This window comes from Gymnogyps californianus, chromosome 3 (assembly GCF_018139145.2).
Source record: "Gymnogyps californianus isolate 813 chromosome 3, ASM1813914v2, whole genome shotgun sequence".
Lineage (NCBI taxonomy): Eukaryota > Metazoa > Chordata > Aves > Accipitriformes > Cathartidae > Gymnogyps > Gymnogyps californianus.
The window spans coordinates 94,500,389-94,517,156 of NC_059473.1; the positions used below are offsets into that span (position 1 = coordinate 94,500,389).

Sequence of the window (16,768 nt, forward strand, 5' to 3'; positions counted from 1 at the left end):
ACCCAAGACCTTCACACACCACTCTCTCCACACAACTTGGACTCAAAGATTTCATTAGGTACCACGAAGGAACCTGGAAGTTGTCCTCCACTGAGGCATGGCCGGGAGCATTCCTCTTGAGGCCCTCACCAAAGTGTGACCTAGTCTGTCCTCCACAGGAATGTTACAGTGGGCGAGAAGAGAAACCCAAACCACTCCCTCTACCCTGGCCTGATTGAAAAACAAAAAAATACCAGCCAGACTTAAAAGAGATGGAAATTGGGAAGAGCAAAGAACAGCTGAGGACATTTTCCCAGTCGTTTTGGTGGAATACGATCTTCCCCATCCACATCTCTGTTTTGATCTAGCAGAGCAACAGCCCTTGCAGCTTTCTGGCCTCCTCCACCTCAGAGCTGTCTATCAACTCCAGCTCCTGATGGGCCCGAGAGCCCTAAGTGTATCGCTGGCAGCACCCTCCCTTCGTGTGCCTGGATGACTTCTTAGGTCATCTGCTCATTTCCCACTAGCTGATGCAACATACAAGGCCAGGCTTTGGACTGCTTTATATAAAGAGGCCTTGTTGTGGTTTAACCCCAGTCAGCAGCCAAGCACCACACAGCCACTCCCTCACTCCCCCCCCACCCCCGCTCCTGGTGGGATGGGGAAGAGAATCGGGAAAGAAGGCAGAACTCGTGGGTTGAGATAAGAACAGTTTAATAACTAAATAAAATATAATACTAACAATAATAATAATGAAATATAATAGTAATGAAAGGGAATATAACAAAAAAAAAGGGGGGGAGGAAAAAAAAACAGTGATGCACAATGCAATTACTCACCACCCGCTGACCGATGCCAGAGCCGCGATCTGCGCCTCTCAGCCAACTCCCCCCTGTTTATATACCGGGCGTGACATTCCACGGTATGGAATACCCCTTTGGCTAGTTCAGGTCAGCTGCCCCGGCTATGCTCCCTCCCAGCTTCTTGCACACCTGCTTGCTGGCAGAGCATGGGAAACTGAAAAGTCCTTAACTTAGGATAAGCACTACTTAGCAACAACTAAAACATCAGTGTGTTATCAACGTCATTCTCACACTAAATCCAAAACACAGCACTGTACCAGCTACTAAGAAGAAAATTAACTCTATCCCAGCTGAAACCAGGACAGGCCTTTGGGACAGGTCTTAAGCAGTAGAGCCATGAGCAAAAAGAACAAACACTGAAGCATGGGAGGTTGAAGTATGAGTGATGGAAATGGCTGCCAGACCACAGAAAAAAAAGCAGCTGATATCCCAACAGGAACGATGCAGAAGCCTGATTCCCACCAACCTTAACTGTGGAGTATTAATTCAGTATTACTTGTCCTTTTTGAGACTTTATTCTTCCTTCTTTTGTTGTTGCTTGTACTAGTAACTTAATACTCTTCCTTTTCATTTCTTTGTACTAATAACTTAATACTGAATAAATTTATCCTGGAAAAAATGTGAAGTCAAAGAAAAGAGGAAAGCAACAAGATATAGAAATAGGGATGCCCTCAAACCTAGAAAGAGGAACTGGATTGAAAAGGTGTGCAGGATAAAGTGAGGAGTGTTTTTCCTCAAGGTGTTGCATACTCCAAAGATTTACCTTCAGTCAGGAAAAAAATTTCAAGGTTTATTATATAGAAGAACTAAAAAACAGATCTGTCCCACCATCTCCTTCAACATATAGAGAGCAAGATGGAGATAAATGTGACAGGAGAACTGATTTGGGCATAGACTCCATGCATAAACTTAATAATTTAAGAGCAAGAGAAAACTACCGTTGTTTGCAATACCGTATTTCGGTGCATTTAGAAGAGATACATTTAGAAATCTGTCTGGATAGCAGATGCTCTCATTGTCCCATGAAAGACCTAGAACAAAAAGCTTGTTTTAGAAATGTGCTAACAAGCTACCGAATTCTGAGTCAGTAACTGGCTCTTCAGGAAAATCTCTTAGGTTGCAAAGTACCACGTTTCTTCTGAACTCTAGGGTAGTCTCAACTGCTCTAAATTTATCCTGGCCTTAGGTTTTACATCTCAGTATACTCAGGTTCATTTTGTTACAAGCCATTACAAATAAAACGCTCTAGGATATAGGCCATCTTCTAAGAGGACTTGTTGTATGAATTGGTGACTGATTTCTCCAAAATTGAAGAGTTATCAAAAAGAAGAGGATACTGCAATCACTTTACTTTCATTTAACTCATTAAACCAACAATCACAGTGAGCAAACAGATATTAACTACTCTTTCTTATTAATTTTTATTATTTTATATGTATTATATTTTATACAAATACACATATATACACACACACACGCACACATAAATAAAATGGTATTTTGTGTCCCAGAGGCTGGGATCAAAGCTACACTAGGTTTTTACCCAGCAGCTGCAGTTTTCCAGTGCAGACATCACTGAAGCAACATCGTTCATACTAAATTCAGCAAGTCCCGTGTTTTTTTACTTTGATGTTTTTGGTCTCAGTGATGACAGCCAGATATTATTTGGGCAACATTACCTGTAACTACAGCAGAGGCTTTCCCCTTCTTGTGGTTTAACCCCAGCTGGCAACTAAGCACCACACAGCTGCTCACTCCCTCCCTCCCCAGTGGGATGGGGGAGAAAATCAGAAGAGTGAGAAAACTTGTGGGTTGAGATAAAGACAGTTTAATAGGGAAAGCAAAAGCCATGTGCGCAAGCAAAGCAAAACCAGGAATTCATTCACCGCTTCCCATCGGCAGGCAGGTGTTCAGCCATCTCCAGGAAAGCAGGGCTCCATCATACATAACGATTACTTGGGAAGACAAATGCCATCACTCTGAATGTCCCCCCCTTCCTTCTTCTTCCCTCAGCTTTATATGCTGAGCATGACATCATATGGTATGGAATATTGCTTTGGTCAGCTGGGGTCAGCTGTCCCAGCTGTGTCCCCTCCCAACTTCTCGTGCACCCCCAGCCTACTCGCTGGTGGGGTGGTGTGAGAAGCAGAAAAGGCCTTGACTCTGTGTAAGCACTGTTCAGCAGTAACGGAAACACCCCTGTATTATCAACCCTGTTTTCAGCACAAATCCAAAACATAGCCCCATACCAGCTACTATGAAGAGAATTAACTCTATCCCAGCCAAAACCAGCTCACCCTCCTCATCTCCCTGTGGAGCAGCAATGGCTTCACTTTTCTATCTACAAAATCCCATGCAGAAATATGGATGTGTGCCTCAAACAACATGTGAAGTATGACCACCGAGTCCAAGTGCCTCCAATGGCCAGAGCACATGTGGCAAGTCACATCAGATGATTCACTGCATATGTACAGTGCTCGCACGTGCACTCTGCTGCAGACTCTCCACTGACTTCACAGGAAGTATGAAATGTTCCTACACTGTAAGTGGACGTCTGGCTGATAATTAACACATAGTGGTTATTTTTCTGGGATTTCCAGGTGTCCAGGTATTCTTCCAAGAATACCAAGGCATCCAGCAGTCCAGCCAGGAGACCAGCAGTCCCACGGACATCCCAGGTAAAACTGCCAATTCCTTGCTTCCCCATTTCAACTCCAGCCTGGACGAAGCTTTGTAATATTACACATAAGCAATCAACTGAAAAAAATGATGGTTTCTGTTTAGTAGGAAGGCTACAACTAGAGGAAAAGAGGTGGATTTTTTTTTAAACCCTTTCACATCAAAGGGAGTTGTCCCAACAGAGCACACAGCTGCCATAAGGAAACTTCTGGTAATGCAGGATTTAAACCCACGGGTTACATTTTAAATTGTTCAGATCTGGAAGAGTCTAAGCCTTAGTATAACCCCTAGCACAACAAGCTTTAGACCCTGAATCACAGTATAATGACAATAAAAGATTTCTCAAACTACATAATTCATCCACAGATGCACAGAGCCTTTACCTACAGGTGAACCCATTGGTTGGGGAACCCACTGGCTCACTGGTTACTAAACTGGTAAGTTAATGCAAATTCACTTTACTCCCAGCAGATCCAAGGATTACAAAACAGTATTTTCAGAAGCACAAGGTCCCATATTTATACATGATTTATGCTGTTAGGAATCTAAAGCAAACATGATTTTCTCCAAAACTTGAAAATATTTGATCTATAAATTGTTAGAAAAATTATATAATAAATGCATTTATACTGATTACACCTTTCCCCTTCCCTAACACACACAAAGTTTAGAATCAAAAGGTAGCCATTTCTAATCATGACACGGAATTGAACACTGGTTTTGGAGATTTTTCACAGATTGTTACATTCACACTTCCTAATCAAGAACCCTAGTTGCATGTTCCCTATGGGTCAATGAGTTAAAAAAAACACATGCTTCCATTCACACAGTATATGCCTTCATTCTTCCCACTCCACCCAAGTCGCAGAAGGCAAAGGCAGGGGCTGGGAGAATGAAGAACCACCCACTGTAGGAGAAGATCAGGTTCAAGACCATCTAAGGAAACTGAAGGTGCACAAGTCCATGGGACCTCATGAGATGCATCTGCGGGTCCTGAGGGAACTGGTGGATGAAGTGGCTAAGCCACTATCCATCATATTTGAGAAGTCGTGGCAGTCCAGGGAAGTTCCCACTGACCGGAAAAGGGGAAACATAACCCTCATTTTTAAAAAGGGAAAAAAGGAAGACCGCGGAACTACAGGCCAGTCAGTCTCACCTCTGTGCCCACCAAGATCATGGAGCAGATCCTCCTAGAAACTATGCTAGGGAACATGGAAAATAAGGAGGTGACTGGTGACAGCCAACATGGCTTCACTAAGGGCAAATCATGCCTGACAAATTTGGTGGCCTTTACAGTGGGGTTACACCATTGGTGGACAAGGGAAGAGCACAGATGTCATCTACCTCGACTTGTGCAAAGCATTTGATGCTATCCCACATGCCATTCTTGTCTCTAAATTGGAGAGACATGGATTTGACGGATGGACCACTTGGTGCATAAGGAATTGGCTGGATGGTTGCACTCAAAGAGTTGCAGTCAATGGCTCGATGTCCGAGTGGAGACCAGTGATGAGTAGTGTTCCTCAGGGGTCAGTATTGGGATCGGCACTGTTTAACATCTTTGTCAGCAACATGGACAGTGGGATTGAGTGCACCCTCAGCAAGTTTGCCGATGACACCAAGCTGTGTGGTGCAGTCAACACGCTGGAGGGAAGGGATGCCATCCAGAGGGATCTTAACAGGCACGAGAGCTGGGCCCGTGCGAACCTCATGAAGTTCAACAAGGCCAAGTGCAAGGTCCTGCACATGGGTCGGGGCAATCCCAAGCACAAATATAGGCTGGGCGATGAGTGGATTGACAGCAGCCCTGAGGAGAAGGACTTGGGGGTGTTGGTTGACAAGAAGCTCAACATGACCCAGCAATGTGCATCTGCAGCCCACAAAGCCAATCACATCCTGGGCTGCATCAAAAGAAGCATGACCAGCAGTTAAGGGAGGTGATTCTCCCCCTCTACTCTGCTCTCATGAGACCCCACCTCAAGTACTGCGTTCAGCTCTGGGGCCCCCAAAATAAGAAGGACATGGACCTGTTGGAACGAGTCCAGAGGAGGGCCATGAAGATGATTGGGGGCTGGAGCGCCTCTCCTATGAAGACAGGCTGAGAGAGTTGGGGTTGTTCAGCCTGGAGAAGAGAAGGCTCCGGGGACACCTCATAGCAGCCTTCCAGTACCTAAAGGGGGCCTACAAGAAAGCTGGAAAGGGACTTTTTGCAAGGGCATGTAGTGATAGGACGAGGGGTAATGGCTTTAAACTGAAAGAGCGTAGATTTAGATTAGATGTAAGGAAGCAATTCTTCACTGTGAGGGTGATGAGAGACTGGAACAAGTTGCCCAGAGAGGTTGTGGATGCCCCATCCTTGGAAGTGTTCAAGGCCAGGTTGGATGGGGCTTTGAGCAACCTGGTCTAGTGGAAGGTGTCCCTGCGTATGGCAGGGGGGTTAGAACTAGATGATCTTTAAGGTCCCTTCCAACCCAAACCATTCCATGATTCTACTCCCTTTTCATTACATTCTCTTTCCATTTTCTCAAATGTCCCCCTGGGCCTTCAAAATTATTCTTTACAATGCAGCAAATACATTTTTTCCTGCATCTAAATCAGCTTTTCTTTTGGTTATTCATTTTTTTTCTGTAGTGAAGAACTATCGAGACTGCAATACTTGCTACAACAAGCCTAGTTTTCAGCATCGACTTAGAGGCATACATGAACAGAACAGACATTTTTTACTTGATGTTTATCAAAGTTTTCTCGGATCAGACAGTATTATCATCTTCCCCTCCATCACCCGACAGGACTGTGGCTTACGCTTATGTCACTCACACTAAGAAGAAAGCCTGGTTGTCACTCTCCAGCCCTGTACATTTGCAGAAAAGCAGAGGTAGGTTTCCCAAAACCCACACACTACTGAAAGAATAAGCTCTATGCTTGTCAGAAGTTATTAAATAGTAAATATAAACAGAAGGAACTTCAAAAGGATGCAAGACTTAGTCTGCCTGACACTTGTTCATACAAACTCAAAATGGAGAAGGAGCTTATAGGGTGCATACAGGGTCAGGCTCTAATTTCTGAACTCAAAGAGGGCAACATCTGCCTTTTCCTTCCTCTGAACTGTCAGAGAGGGCTGAGTGCTAGAAGCAGGCTGGGGAATGCTGCCATGGCACATACATGGCACACAGTGCTGCTCTCTGCCAGCAAATTCAGGTGCTCTCTTGCCCCTGTGTCAGAAATTCCTCCCCATCTCCAGTTCTGCTGAGACCAGGTGCTCTTACGGCCTCTGTGCTTTAATTAAGTCTTCAAAACATGGAAATACAACAATTCTGCAGTACCTTCCAGGATCAACCAGATGAAGACTCTCCAAATCAAAAAGAAGCACCTAGTGAGCTTACTGCAAAAGGCTCCAATACCCTTCTTCATAAAACCACGCAGGGAGACACTTGTTGTCTTAAACTCTGCCTGCCATACTGTAACACATGAAGAAAGGGTCAGTTTTCCAGGAATAAAGGATCCTGAACCAGACTCCACGGCAGTTCCAACAGAATAAGCTAAGAAAAGAGCCCTTACTGTGGAGGGTTTCCTTATGGTTCTCCTGAAGGCATCTAGACACACTTTTCCCGGAAGTCTCCATTACAGCCGTACAAGACAGAACTACAAGGAGAAGCATGCTTAAATATGTACTGTCTTCACACAGAAACAGGTCCTTTGGGAATGACTTTCAAAAGTGTTCAGGCTTGAAGGGAGATTTTTGAGTGGGCTGATAAAGTCTCATCAGGCACTTGAGAGATTTCACTAAAGAGTCTACCTGAATTTTTAAGTTCCTAAATAACGTCCAGCCTTTTGTCCTTGTATCTAGGCTACAAGCAAAGACAGAACACACAGCTACCTAAAAAGATGGAAAAGATAAATAATTTGGGTTAGGAAATAAACTTCACTACTTCTGTCTCTCAGAGTGGCTTTTCCTTACGTAGAGAGACTTGACTCCTGTAACTTTACTCATCCACATCTGAGCCAGTCACCCTAGGTCTCTTTCATAGCCAGGAGAAACAGGCACATCTAGGAACATGTCATTTGTTTTATATATCTACTTTAGACTGAGCCATAGGCACTCTAGCTACAGATGTTACTATTCTTTTCAATTAACTAGTAATTTTTTCATCATCAGCTACCCTAGAAGAAGCCAGTGATGTTGCAGATGTTTACATGTAGCCTGATGCATCCTATTTCAGTTGCCTGGATGGCAACTGAGTACTGGTCAGTTAGCCAGTACTACCAGCTCTTTCCCATTTTCCTTTGCTAATGCAGAAGCAAGCAGAAAACCAGAGGAGGGAGAAGCAACGTGTGTAAGAAGCAGCACTGAGAGAAGACATTGGCTAGAATGTGAATTGCCAGTAAAAATAAAACATGGAGAAATGTTTTTGCGGGTACATCACTCATCCATGCAGCAGCCATGCTATTCATGGCACAGAGGTATTTGTACGTTGTTTGGTTTTTCAAATGTTCCAAGACAAAAAATCAAATATGGGACTATGATTTTTCTGATCAATTAAACTATTTCTGTATATAGTTGTTAACACTGGAGCGTAAGAAACAACATACGAACACAAGAAATGCTCTACCGGGTTGGACCAATGATCCATCCAGTCCTATATTTTGGCTCTAATAAAAGCAGGTAGAAGTGGCTACATAGGGAGAGCACATGAGCTGGACCACTTTGTGTACCCCTTTCCCCTCATTCTCCACAAGCATCCACTGCTGTTGTTTGGGGGATGCAAAATAAGATGGGCCCCGAACAACATTGAGAGGATATTAACTATATCTGAAATGTCACTGAAAGCTGTAGCCTGTTACGCGGGGAAGTTGCCAAGTTAAAAATAGAAACTGCCATTCTGACTACAGCTGTAGGATGCATTTCACTGATGGGCTGGCTTTTATCTGTTTTATATTTTATTTAAAAGGATGAATCCCTTAAAAAAAACCCTAAGATTGTAAAATGTAACCTATTTCAGAACACCAAAACCTGCAGTGCTGACTGCAGAGAGAAATTAAAAGCAACCCAGTATATTGCAATACATGTTCTCATCAGTGGTAGGTCAGCAGAAAGCACTGTGATGAATCTGCTGCTGCTGCTTTTCTCGTTTCTGACTGTGGTACTGAAAGAGATAGTTAGAAACCTAAAAAGATATCTTTAACAGTTGCTCTTCATGGATGCTCAGTTACTAAAGTGGGACTAGTCTGCATGGGTTCGAGTCTGCTTTCAGGGCATCATATTCCCCTATATAATGTTTAGAGCTGTATATAGACAGCTATGTATATAGCGTAACCAAATAAATCATACCACTCATCTCTAATATCAGGTGCTCTCCAGTAGTAGACAAGGACTTCAAGCCAGCCTCCAAAAATCACCCAGCTGAATGGCCTTAAAATAAACAGACAATACATTACTTGAAACTTCTGAAAGATGAAATATCGCTAACGTGGAAAGCAAGTTCAATACATTTGATTTCTTCCTTCTGTTGTGAACTGTGTCTTCAAAAGGAAGAGAGATGGTTTTAAAAATTTTATTTGTACAGCACTTCATTTTTCAAAATGCAAGGAACCAAGTACACTCATTCAACACCCACGTAACTTATGAACCGATATTTTCTAGGCACCTGTAAATCACTTCACTTGCATACAGTCAATTAACTGCACATGCACATATGGATAAGAGAGGCTTCAAATCGCATGCATGCTGCTGGACTTGAGCACCTGGTCACTTGTCCATCTCAAAAGAGAAATCAGTCTACTGCAGGAAGGGATATTTATTGGTACATGAGACTGCTGGTCCAGCTCCAGGAGAAAAAGCAACACACCTGGGGAAGCCGTACCTCCAGATCGATCTCTCATGCACTAATCTCTCAGCAGGTCACATACAATATTCTTTCTTTAAGTTTGTATTTTTCTCTGATGTACGTATATTACACTTGTTAATACTAATGAGAGCACTGAGAAACTCTTGAGAACAAAGGGAAACCAGGGCCCCGAGGGGTATGCACTCGCTCCTGGTGAAAGCAATGACTGCCAGAGTTTGAGCTGCCTGAACTACAACATGAAACCTCCTGAAAAGGAGATAAAGCATACATGTACTTTCATTGGAACATTGCCATCGTGAAGTTTGGCTTACATATATTTTAATCAGAGCTTCTGAAAAAGCTTCAAAGAGCCTACAGTGTACGATATAATTAGCTATTTGTTAGAGAGAGACTGAGGTCGCTTTGAAATTCTGCCATCTGATAAGGAACAAGCACAGTCAGTCTGAGGTGCTATGTAAACCATACGCACACAGTGCTCCAGACCTTCATTTAAAATGAAATCTTCTAGCCTAGCATTATGTTCTTCCAGCTGCACTTAGAGCAGGATCAGACCCAGGAGTCCACCTGCAAACAGGTCAAATACAGGGAAGCCGAGACTGATTATTCCACTTCTCAATGGACAGTTCTGGTTCTGTAAGGGGATAGTGTTTTGTAATTTAACAACCTAAGCCCTGACTTAACAACAAAGAACTTGCCATTTTCAAGTGAAGTCCTTCAATTTAAACGAAATGGCAGCCTGGACATAAACCCGGCTTTAAATACCATGTCCCAGCCAGTACTAGATCAGCCTGCAGCGACAGCTCTGTAGCTTTCTGAGAAGCAGTGAACAGCATAGGCCAAACTAGAAGAGATGGAACAGCTGATACAATAGCATTTACTTACACCTAGTTTCAAATTAATCAGATTTATACATTAAAAATGGAAGTCTTTCAACCTGCTGTAACTTCCCCACTTTGGACACAAAGATGAAATAACATCTTGTCGAGACCATCTATTAGATTGGCAGTCATTGCAATGAGGGGAAAAAATATAGATGCAGCAATTTTAAGAGCGAGAACATACAGGATGGTTTGCTGCTTCTGACACTCTCTCTTCTTGAAATTAAACTTTTGCTGTCATTTATGCCTTAAAAATATGCAGTCCAAGAATATATTCCCTACTCACCTCAGAATTTCCCTTTTACCAGTGGATCAAGACCCATTAATTTCCTAAAACTGCTTGTTTTAAAGGCAAAAGACATACTCCAGATGGTATCACAAACTAGAGGGCACTCCTTGAAAGTGATTTATCACCTTTAACTGAACACAGAACCGTAAAATCTCCACGTTCACAAACTGTGGTGGGCTTGAGGAGAAAAGAATTAAAACATTTTACTTTATTCTAAGCAACCCCTTTTAATTAGATGCATTTAGCACACATCTCCTCATTACATTCATCACGCCGTATTTGAGCAGCTTCTCGAATCACTTGTGATTGCACAAACGTGTCTTCTGCAAGAGCCTGAAAGGCGGCTGCTGCTGCTGCTGGCTCCACCTCTCAGCTCTGCAGTTTTTATGAATGACTAGCAATCACTGACAATGAATGACTGCCAACTGCCCACTCAACCCTTTCTACTCTTCCCTGCACGTACATACTAGAGAAGCAAACAAGCTCCGTGACTGCAAATGAGCCTTCAGTACACTTTCCAATGTATGGCATTCATCTTTCAAAACAGGAACTAAATGTTCTTCCGGATACTTAGAGTATAGAAATTAAATATTAAAAGCTTATGCAACATCCTTTTTATTTTTTTTCAACCAGATAACTTTTTAGGCATTTAATCAAAGTGAAACTGTCTTTTTCTGAATGCTTCACTGCTTCAGCAACAAACAGGAAAACTGGAATTAAAGAGCCCTCACCTACTTCCATCAAACTGAGATTTATCTGGAGCCAAAACATAAAATCTGTCAGTTGTTTTGCAGTACTATATTGTAATGTTTCAACATAAAAGATACTTTCTATCCAGAAGGCAGTTACTTCTAAACCACTAATTTCTTAATTTAATGGATACATGAAAACAATCAGTACTATTTTGCTTGTTTATTACAACAAGAATGGCCTATAAAGAATGTTAAATGCCACAGTAGTTACCACCATAGCCCGATCAATCTAAATTTGTGACTGTAAGCAGAAGGTAAAAAAGCCACATAAGAGAAACATTTGTATTACAGATTAGTTACTAAGGCCAAATGTAAATCAAGAAGTAGCTCGCTGCATGCTCTGACATTACTCTGTTATAACAGAAAATAAAATAAAAAGCAAGGTATGCTCTATTGCATATTGCTTCAGATGCCTTTTCAGTTCCCGCAACCCTGCAGCCCAGTATTGGCACTGCTAGGAACAAGCCACAGGCTTTGCACCGAGTTTGCAAGGCCTCGGGACCAAGGCTTGTCAGCCCTGCTTGGTCTGAATTTCCCTTGGCCTGTCTTCAACTTTGTTTCACTTGGTTTAGCTGTAACAGCAAATAACAGAGCTTTGTACGTCCTGTTATCTAGAAGGGAAAACGGAGGTGTTTGGGACATGCGAAGAAGCGTGAACCTGAACAGCTTGCAACTAGCACATTCAGAAATATGAAAGTGGCACAGATACAGGAGTACCTTCACTGAACATTATTCAATCAGGAAAAACATAAAGGATCTAGAACAGAAACATAGAAAAAGTTGTCAGAAGAGGCAGTGTCCAATGTCTTCTGCATGCCTTAAGTTCGATTCAGCTAAAACAATGAGTGATTGAAGAGATCTGAGCATAATAAATTACAATCTAGAATACAACCCATCGTTCTGAGTATATGTAAAAAATGCAAAATGAGATATTTTCAGAAGCAGCTGATACTGAAGCTTAATCTCATGTCCTAATGCCTAACAAGTTTCAAGAACAGACTTGAAGATGTAATATAACACACTGGAAACTTATACACCATGTTTCAGCACAATTATTGCTAAATAATGATCATGAATAACACAGGTAAAGGCTGGGGGGGGACATGACATGACATGGGATCCAAAGGGATCTTGTCAGTACCTTTAAAATATCAGCAAATTTAAGTCACTTAATGCACTAGTAAGTATTTTTAATGTAAATGTGTTGATAACCAGACAATAGTACACGGGTTGCAAACCCCATTCTCCATACACTTTCTCTAAGTGAACTGGGCTAAATGAAGCTCCTATTCATGCTCTGCTCATCTGAGCATGAAGAAAAAAATGTAAGTAGTAATGTATATAGTGACAGAAGTATTTCAACATCTTTATCTTCATGACAACGGCTTGACTTCAGCCGAAACCCATGAAATCATCACAAAAGGTATCAAAAGGTTTTAGTGAACTCCTCCTCAGGTGCTATGGCCTAAAGCAAATTGTTTCCTCTTCTCCGGTTCCCAGCCAATACTGATACGCACAGGACACGTAATGTGGTGTGAAATGGATGATGGAGCCAACATTTCCTTTGCGTCCTGAGAAACAGTAGTAAAACAAACCCTTAGCATCAATTTATTTTGTTGTGGTTTTAGTTTTGGGAGGCTTTTTGGGTATTTTTTAAGCCTTCTTGCAAAACAAATAAAAATACAGGGACAAAGAAACAGAATAATTGTCTCTCTGCTTAAGGAAGATCAAACGGCTACAAAGGAATAGCAGTTAAGGAAGCCTGAAGATGAGCACATTCATACCCAATTAGCTTGTTTGCCATCTCCAGCAGTATCAGATAGTCTTATAAAAGATAATCACCTCTTACTACGAATTTTGCCTTGCTTACTTATATCTTTACACCATCACAAACTACCACAAAACCACCATTAGAAAAGCTGAAGGTGACAGTGGCAGACACAGCCTTTGAAGTTCTCTAACCCTGTTGTTACACCACACTGATGTCCATCTGTAAACAAAGCATGTTGTCCACCTAGATGTTTGCCATGCACAGTTTTTGAGAGAGCGGATCAGTTTGTACTGGCTGGTTTCTAGGCCAGGTACCAGGGGAGACAATCAACCACTAAGATTCTAGTAGTCAAATAAGATTTTCGTTACATGGTATCTGCCACCATTTTTGCTTCTGACACAAGAAAAACCAACATTTTCAACACAAGAACAGCATTACTCAGTTTTGCAGCTCTCATGGTCATCCTCCAGCTTGAGGCAAGTCTGATGATCCCCAGCTGACACAGGTTTTTCACTCACTACCCCACAGAAAGGAGCAAACACAAGGGCAGGGGATGAAACCAGCCAAAGCTGCTATTTGAAACAGCCAATGTATCCCCAAATTTGTTTACATTTGTCGTTGCTCCCCTGGATATTTTGCATTTTCAGTACAGTCAACATGATTGCTTAATACATTCACACTAGTGCTATTCATAGCAAGAAAATCTCAGTAATTCTGCTTTTTCTTTTGATCTATTTTTGCAGGTGTTCTGATGCTGACATGATTAGGCTGAGAGCATACTTCTTTGTCTGAAAGTAATTCTGAGGCAAGACCAAAAAATCTTTATTACTTCAAGATCTGAAATACCATCAGTCTTAGGACATAATTATGGATTTTTTTCTAAGCTATTTAACATTCTTATGACAGATCATGACTAAACAGTACTAACCATTCTTTCACATCCAATTCAAACAACTTTTGTTATATGATCATGGAGAAAGCCAACATGTTAGGCATCGTAACATACTCAGGAAGACATGCAGTTATGTTCCCACAGGACAAAATCAGTTCTTCAATTATTCTTGATTACATCTATGCTGCCCAGTTGGAAATAGCTGAGAGCTGCATTTAGACTTCAGTAGGGGACATTTATTGTATGAATTATTTGCAAACTGTCTAATACTAGATTGTGTTTACCTAGAATACAAGTATCACCCTTACTCCACATCTTCACTTTAACAGACATGTAATAATTCAGCTATTTGAAGGGTTGTCTCCAAACAGGACAGCTACACTGGTATTTTGAGAGCTGTTTTTTTCCACTTCTCATGCCCTATTCTTTACATAAATGATGTAAATGGAAGTCACTTATTAAATCCTTCAGAGAGATGCATTCAACATGAATGCAGGCAAGGGATATGTGCATGAATATGGTGACAACATTTCAGACCTTGCTGGTTCTGGACTAAAGTAAGATCTGTGAAGCACTGGGGAGGCAGAGAAAAGCAGATACAGTGAGTTTGCGTTTTTTTCTTTTTCTCCGTTGAAATCCGAGTATTCCTTATTAAAAAAACCTATATGTTACTTGTCAATAGTGAACCACTTTTGTGGCCTCTATATCCTCTGTGAAGACATATCCCATATATGATCTCCACAGAACTCATTCTGTACTTATCTATACTTGCATACTCCTACACACACACAGGATCACAGGATATTTGAGGTTGGAAGGGATCTCTGGAGATGATCTAGTCCAACTCACTGCTCACAGCTGGGTCAGCTGTGACATCAGATCAGGTTGCTCAGGGCTTTATCCAGTCAGTCTTGAAACCTCCAAGGATGGAGACTACACAGTCTCTCTGGGCAACTGCTCACTGCTTGACTGTCCTTATGGTGAAAAAGCTTTTCCTTATATCCACTCTGAATCTCTCATTTCAGTTTAGGCCCAATATCTCTCATACTCCAATCAACACAATGCTTGGAATAGCCTGGCTCCATCTTCTGAATAAACTCCTCATAGGTACTGGAAGGCCGCTAACAGGTCCCCCCAAAGCCATCTCTTCTCGAGGCTGAACAAGCCCAGGTCCCTCAGCCTCTCCCAGGCTCCAGATCCCTGACCATGTTGGTGGCCTCTGCTGAACTCGCTCCAGTTCATCAATATCTTTGCTGTACTGTGGGGTCCAAAACCAGATGCAATATTCTAGATGATGCCTAATGAGTGCTGAGTAGAGGATAATCCCTCCCCTCGATCTCCCAGCTGCTGGGTGCTATTGGCCTTCTTTGCTGCCAAGGCACGCTGCTGGCTTATATTCAGCTTGCTGTCTAGTAGGATGCCCAAGTCCTCTTCTGCTGAACTGCCCCCAGTCAGTCAGTTCCCAGCCCACACTGTTAGATTCCTTCCCAGATGCAGGAGTTTGCACTTGCCCTACTGAATTTCATAGGGTTCCTGTCAACCTATTCCTCCAGTTTATTGGGGTCACTCTGGATGGCAGCCCTGTTCTCGAGCCTATCTATCTACTGGTCCCCCCAGTATGGCATCATCTGCAATCTTGACCAGAGTGCATTCTGTTGCCTTTTCCAGGTCACTGATAAAGAAAGACGTTAAATGGCAGAGACCACTGTGGCACTTACTTGCCGTTGGCACCCAGGCAGAGTACGAACCGTTAACTGCTACCCTCTGAGCCTAAATATCCAACGAGGTTTTTACCCATCTTGTTGCTAACCCATTGTCCTGGTTTCGGCTGGGACAGAGTTAACTCTCTTCTTAGTAGCTGGTACAGTGCTGTGGTTTGGATTTAGTGTGAGAATAATGTTGATGATAACACTCTGATGTTTTAGTTGTTGCTAAGTAGCAGTTATCTTAAGCCAAGGACTTTTCAGCTTCCCATGCTCTGCCAGCAAGCAGGTGTGCAAGAAGCTGGGAGGGAGCATAGCCGGGGCAGCTGACCTGAACTAGCCAAAGGGGTATTCCATACCATGGAATGTCACGCCCAGTACATAAACAGGGGGGAGTTGGCCGGGAGGCGCGGATCACTGCTCTGGCATCGGTCAGCGGATGGTGAGCAATTGCATTGTGCATCACTGGGTTTTTTTCCTTTTTTTTCCCCTCTTTTTTTTGTTGTTATATTCCTTTTCATTACTACTATTATTATTATATTTCATTATTATTATTGTTAGTATTATATTTTACTTTAGTTATTAAACTGTTTTACCGTTCTTATCTCAACCCACAAGTTCTACCTTCTTTCCCAATTCTCCTCCCCATCCCACTGGGAGCAGGGGGGGAGTGAGGGAGCAGCTGCGTGGTGCTTGGCTGCTGACTGGGGTTAAACCATGACAGTCCTTTTTGGATAATCAAGAACATCAGCGTGTTATCAACATTATTCTCACACTAAATCCAAAACACAGCACTGTACCAGCTACTAAGAAGAGAGTTAACTCTGTCCCAGCCAAAACCAGGACACCCATCCAGACAGTAAGGTCCTAATTTGGACATGCGAATACTGTGGGAGACTGTATAGAAATTCCTGTTAAAGCCAAGGTCAATGACACACACTGCGCTCTCATCCACAAAGCTAGTCATTTCATCATAGCAGGCAACTAGGTTGGTCAGGCATGATTTACCCTCAATAAATCCATGCTGACTGTTTCAATCACCAATTTGCCCAGAAACATATTCCAAAAGGACTCACTCCATGATTTTCCCAGGGACTGAAGGCTGACTGGCTTGTA

At 42.4% G+C, this 16,768-nt stretch overlaps 1 protein-coding gene across 1 annotated transcript in view; it reads right to left on the reverse strand.

Annotated features, from left to right (window-relative positions):
- RIMS1 (regulating synaptic membrane exocytosis 1) overlaps window positions 1-16,768 on the reverse strand; it is a 354,423-nt gene that overhangs the window by 281,940 nt on the left and 55,715 nt on the right. Inside the window, exon 6 of the mRNA XM_050894077.1 lies at window positions 7,080-7,101. Within this exon, the coding sequence (XP_050750034.1) occupies window positions 7,080-7,101 (22 nt within the window). The remainder of the gene's footprint in view (window positions 1-7,079; window positions 7,102-16,768) is intronic.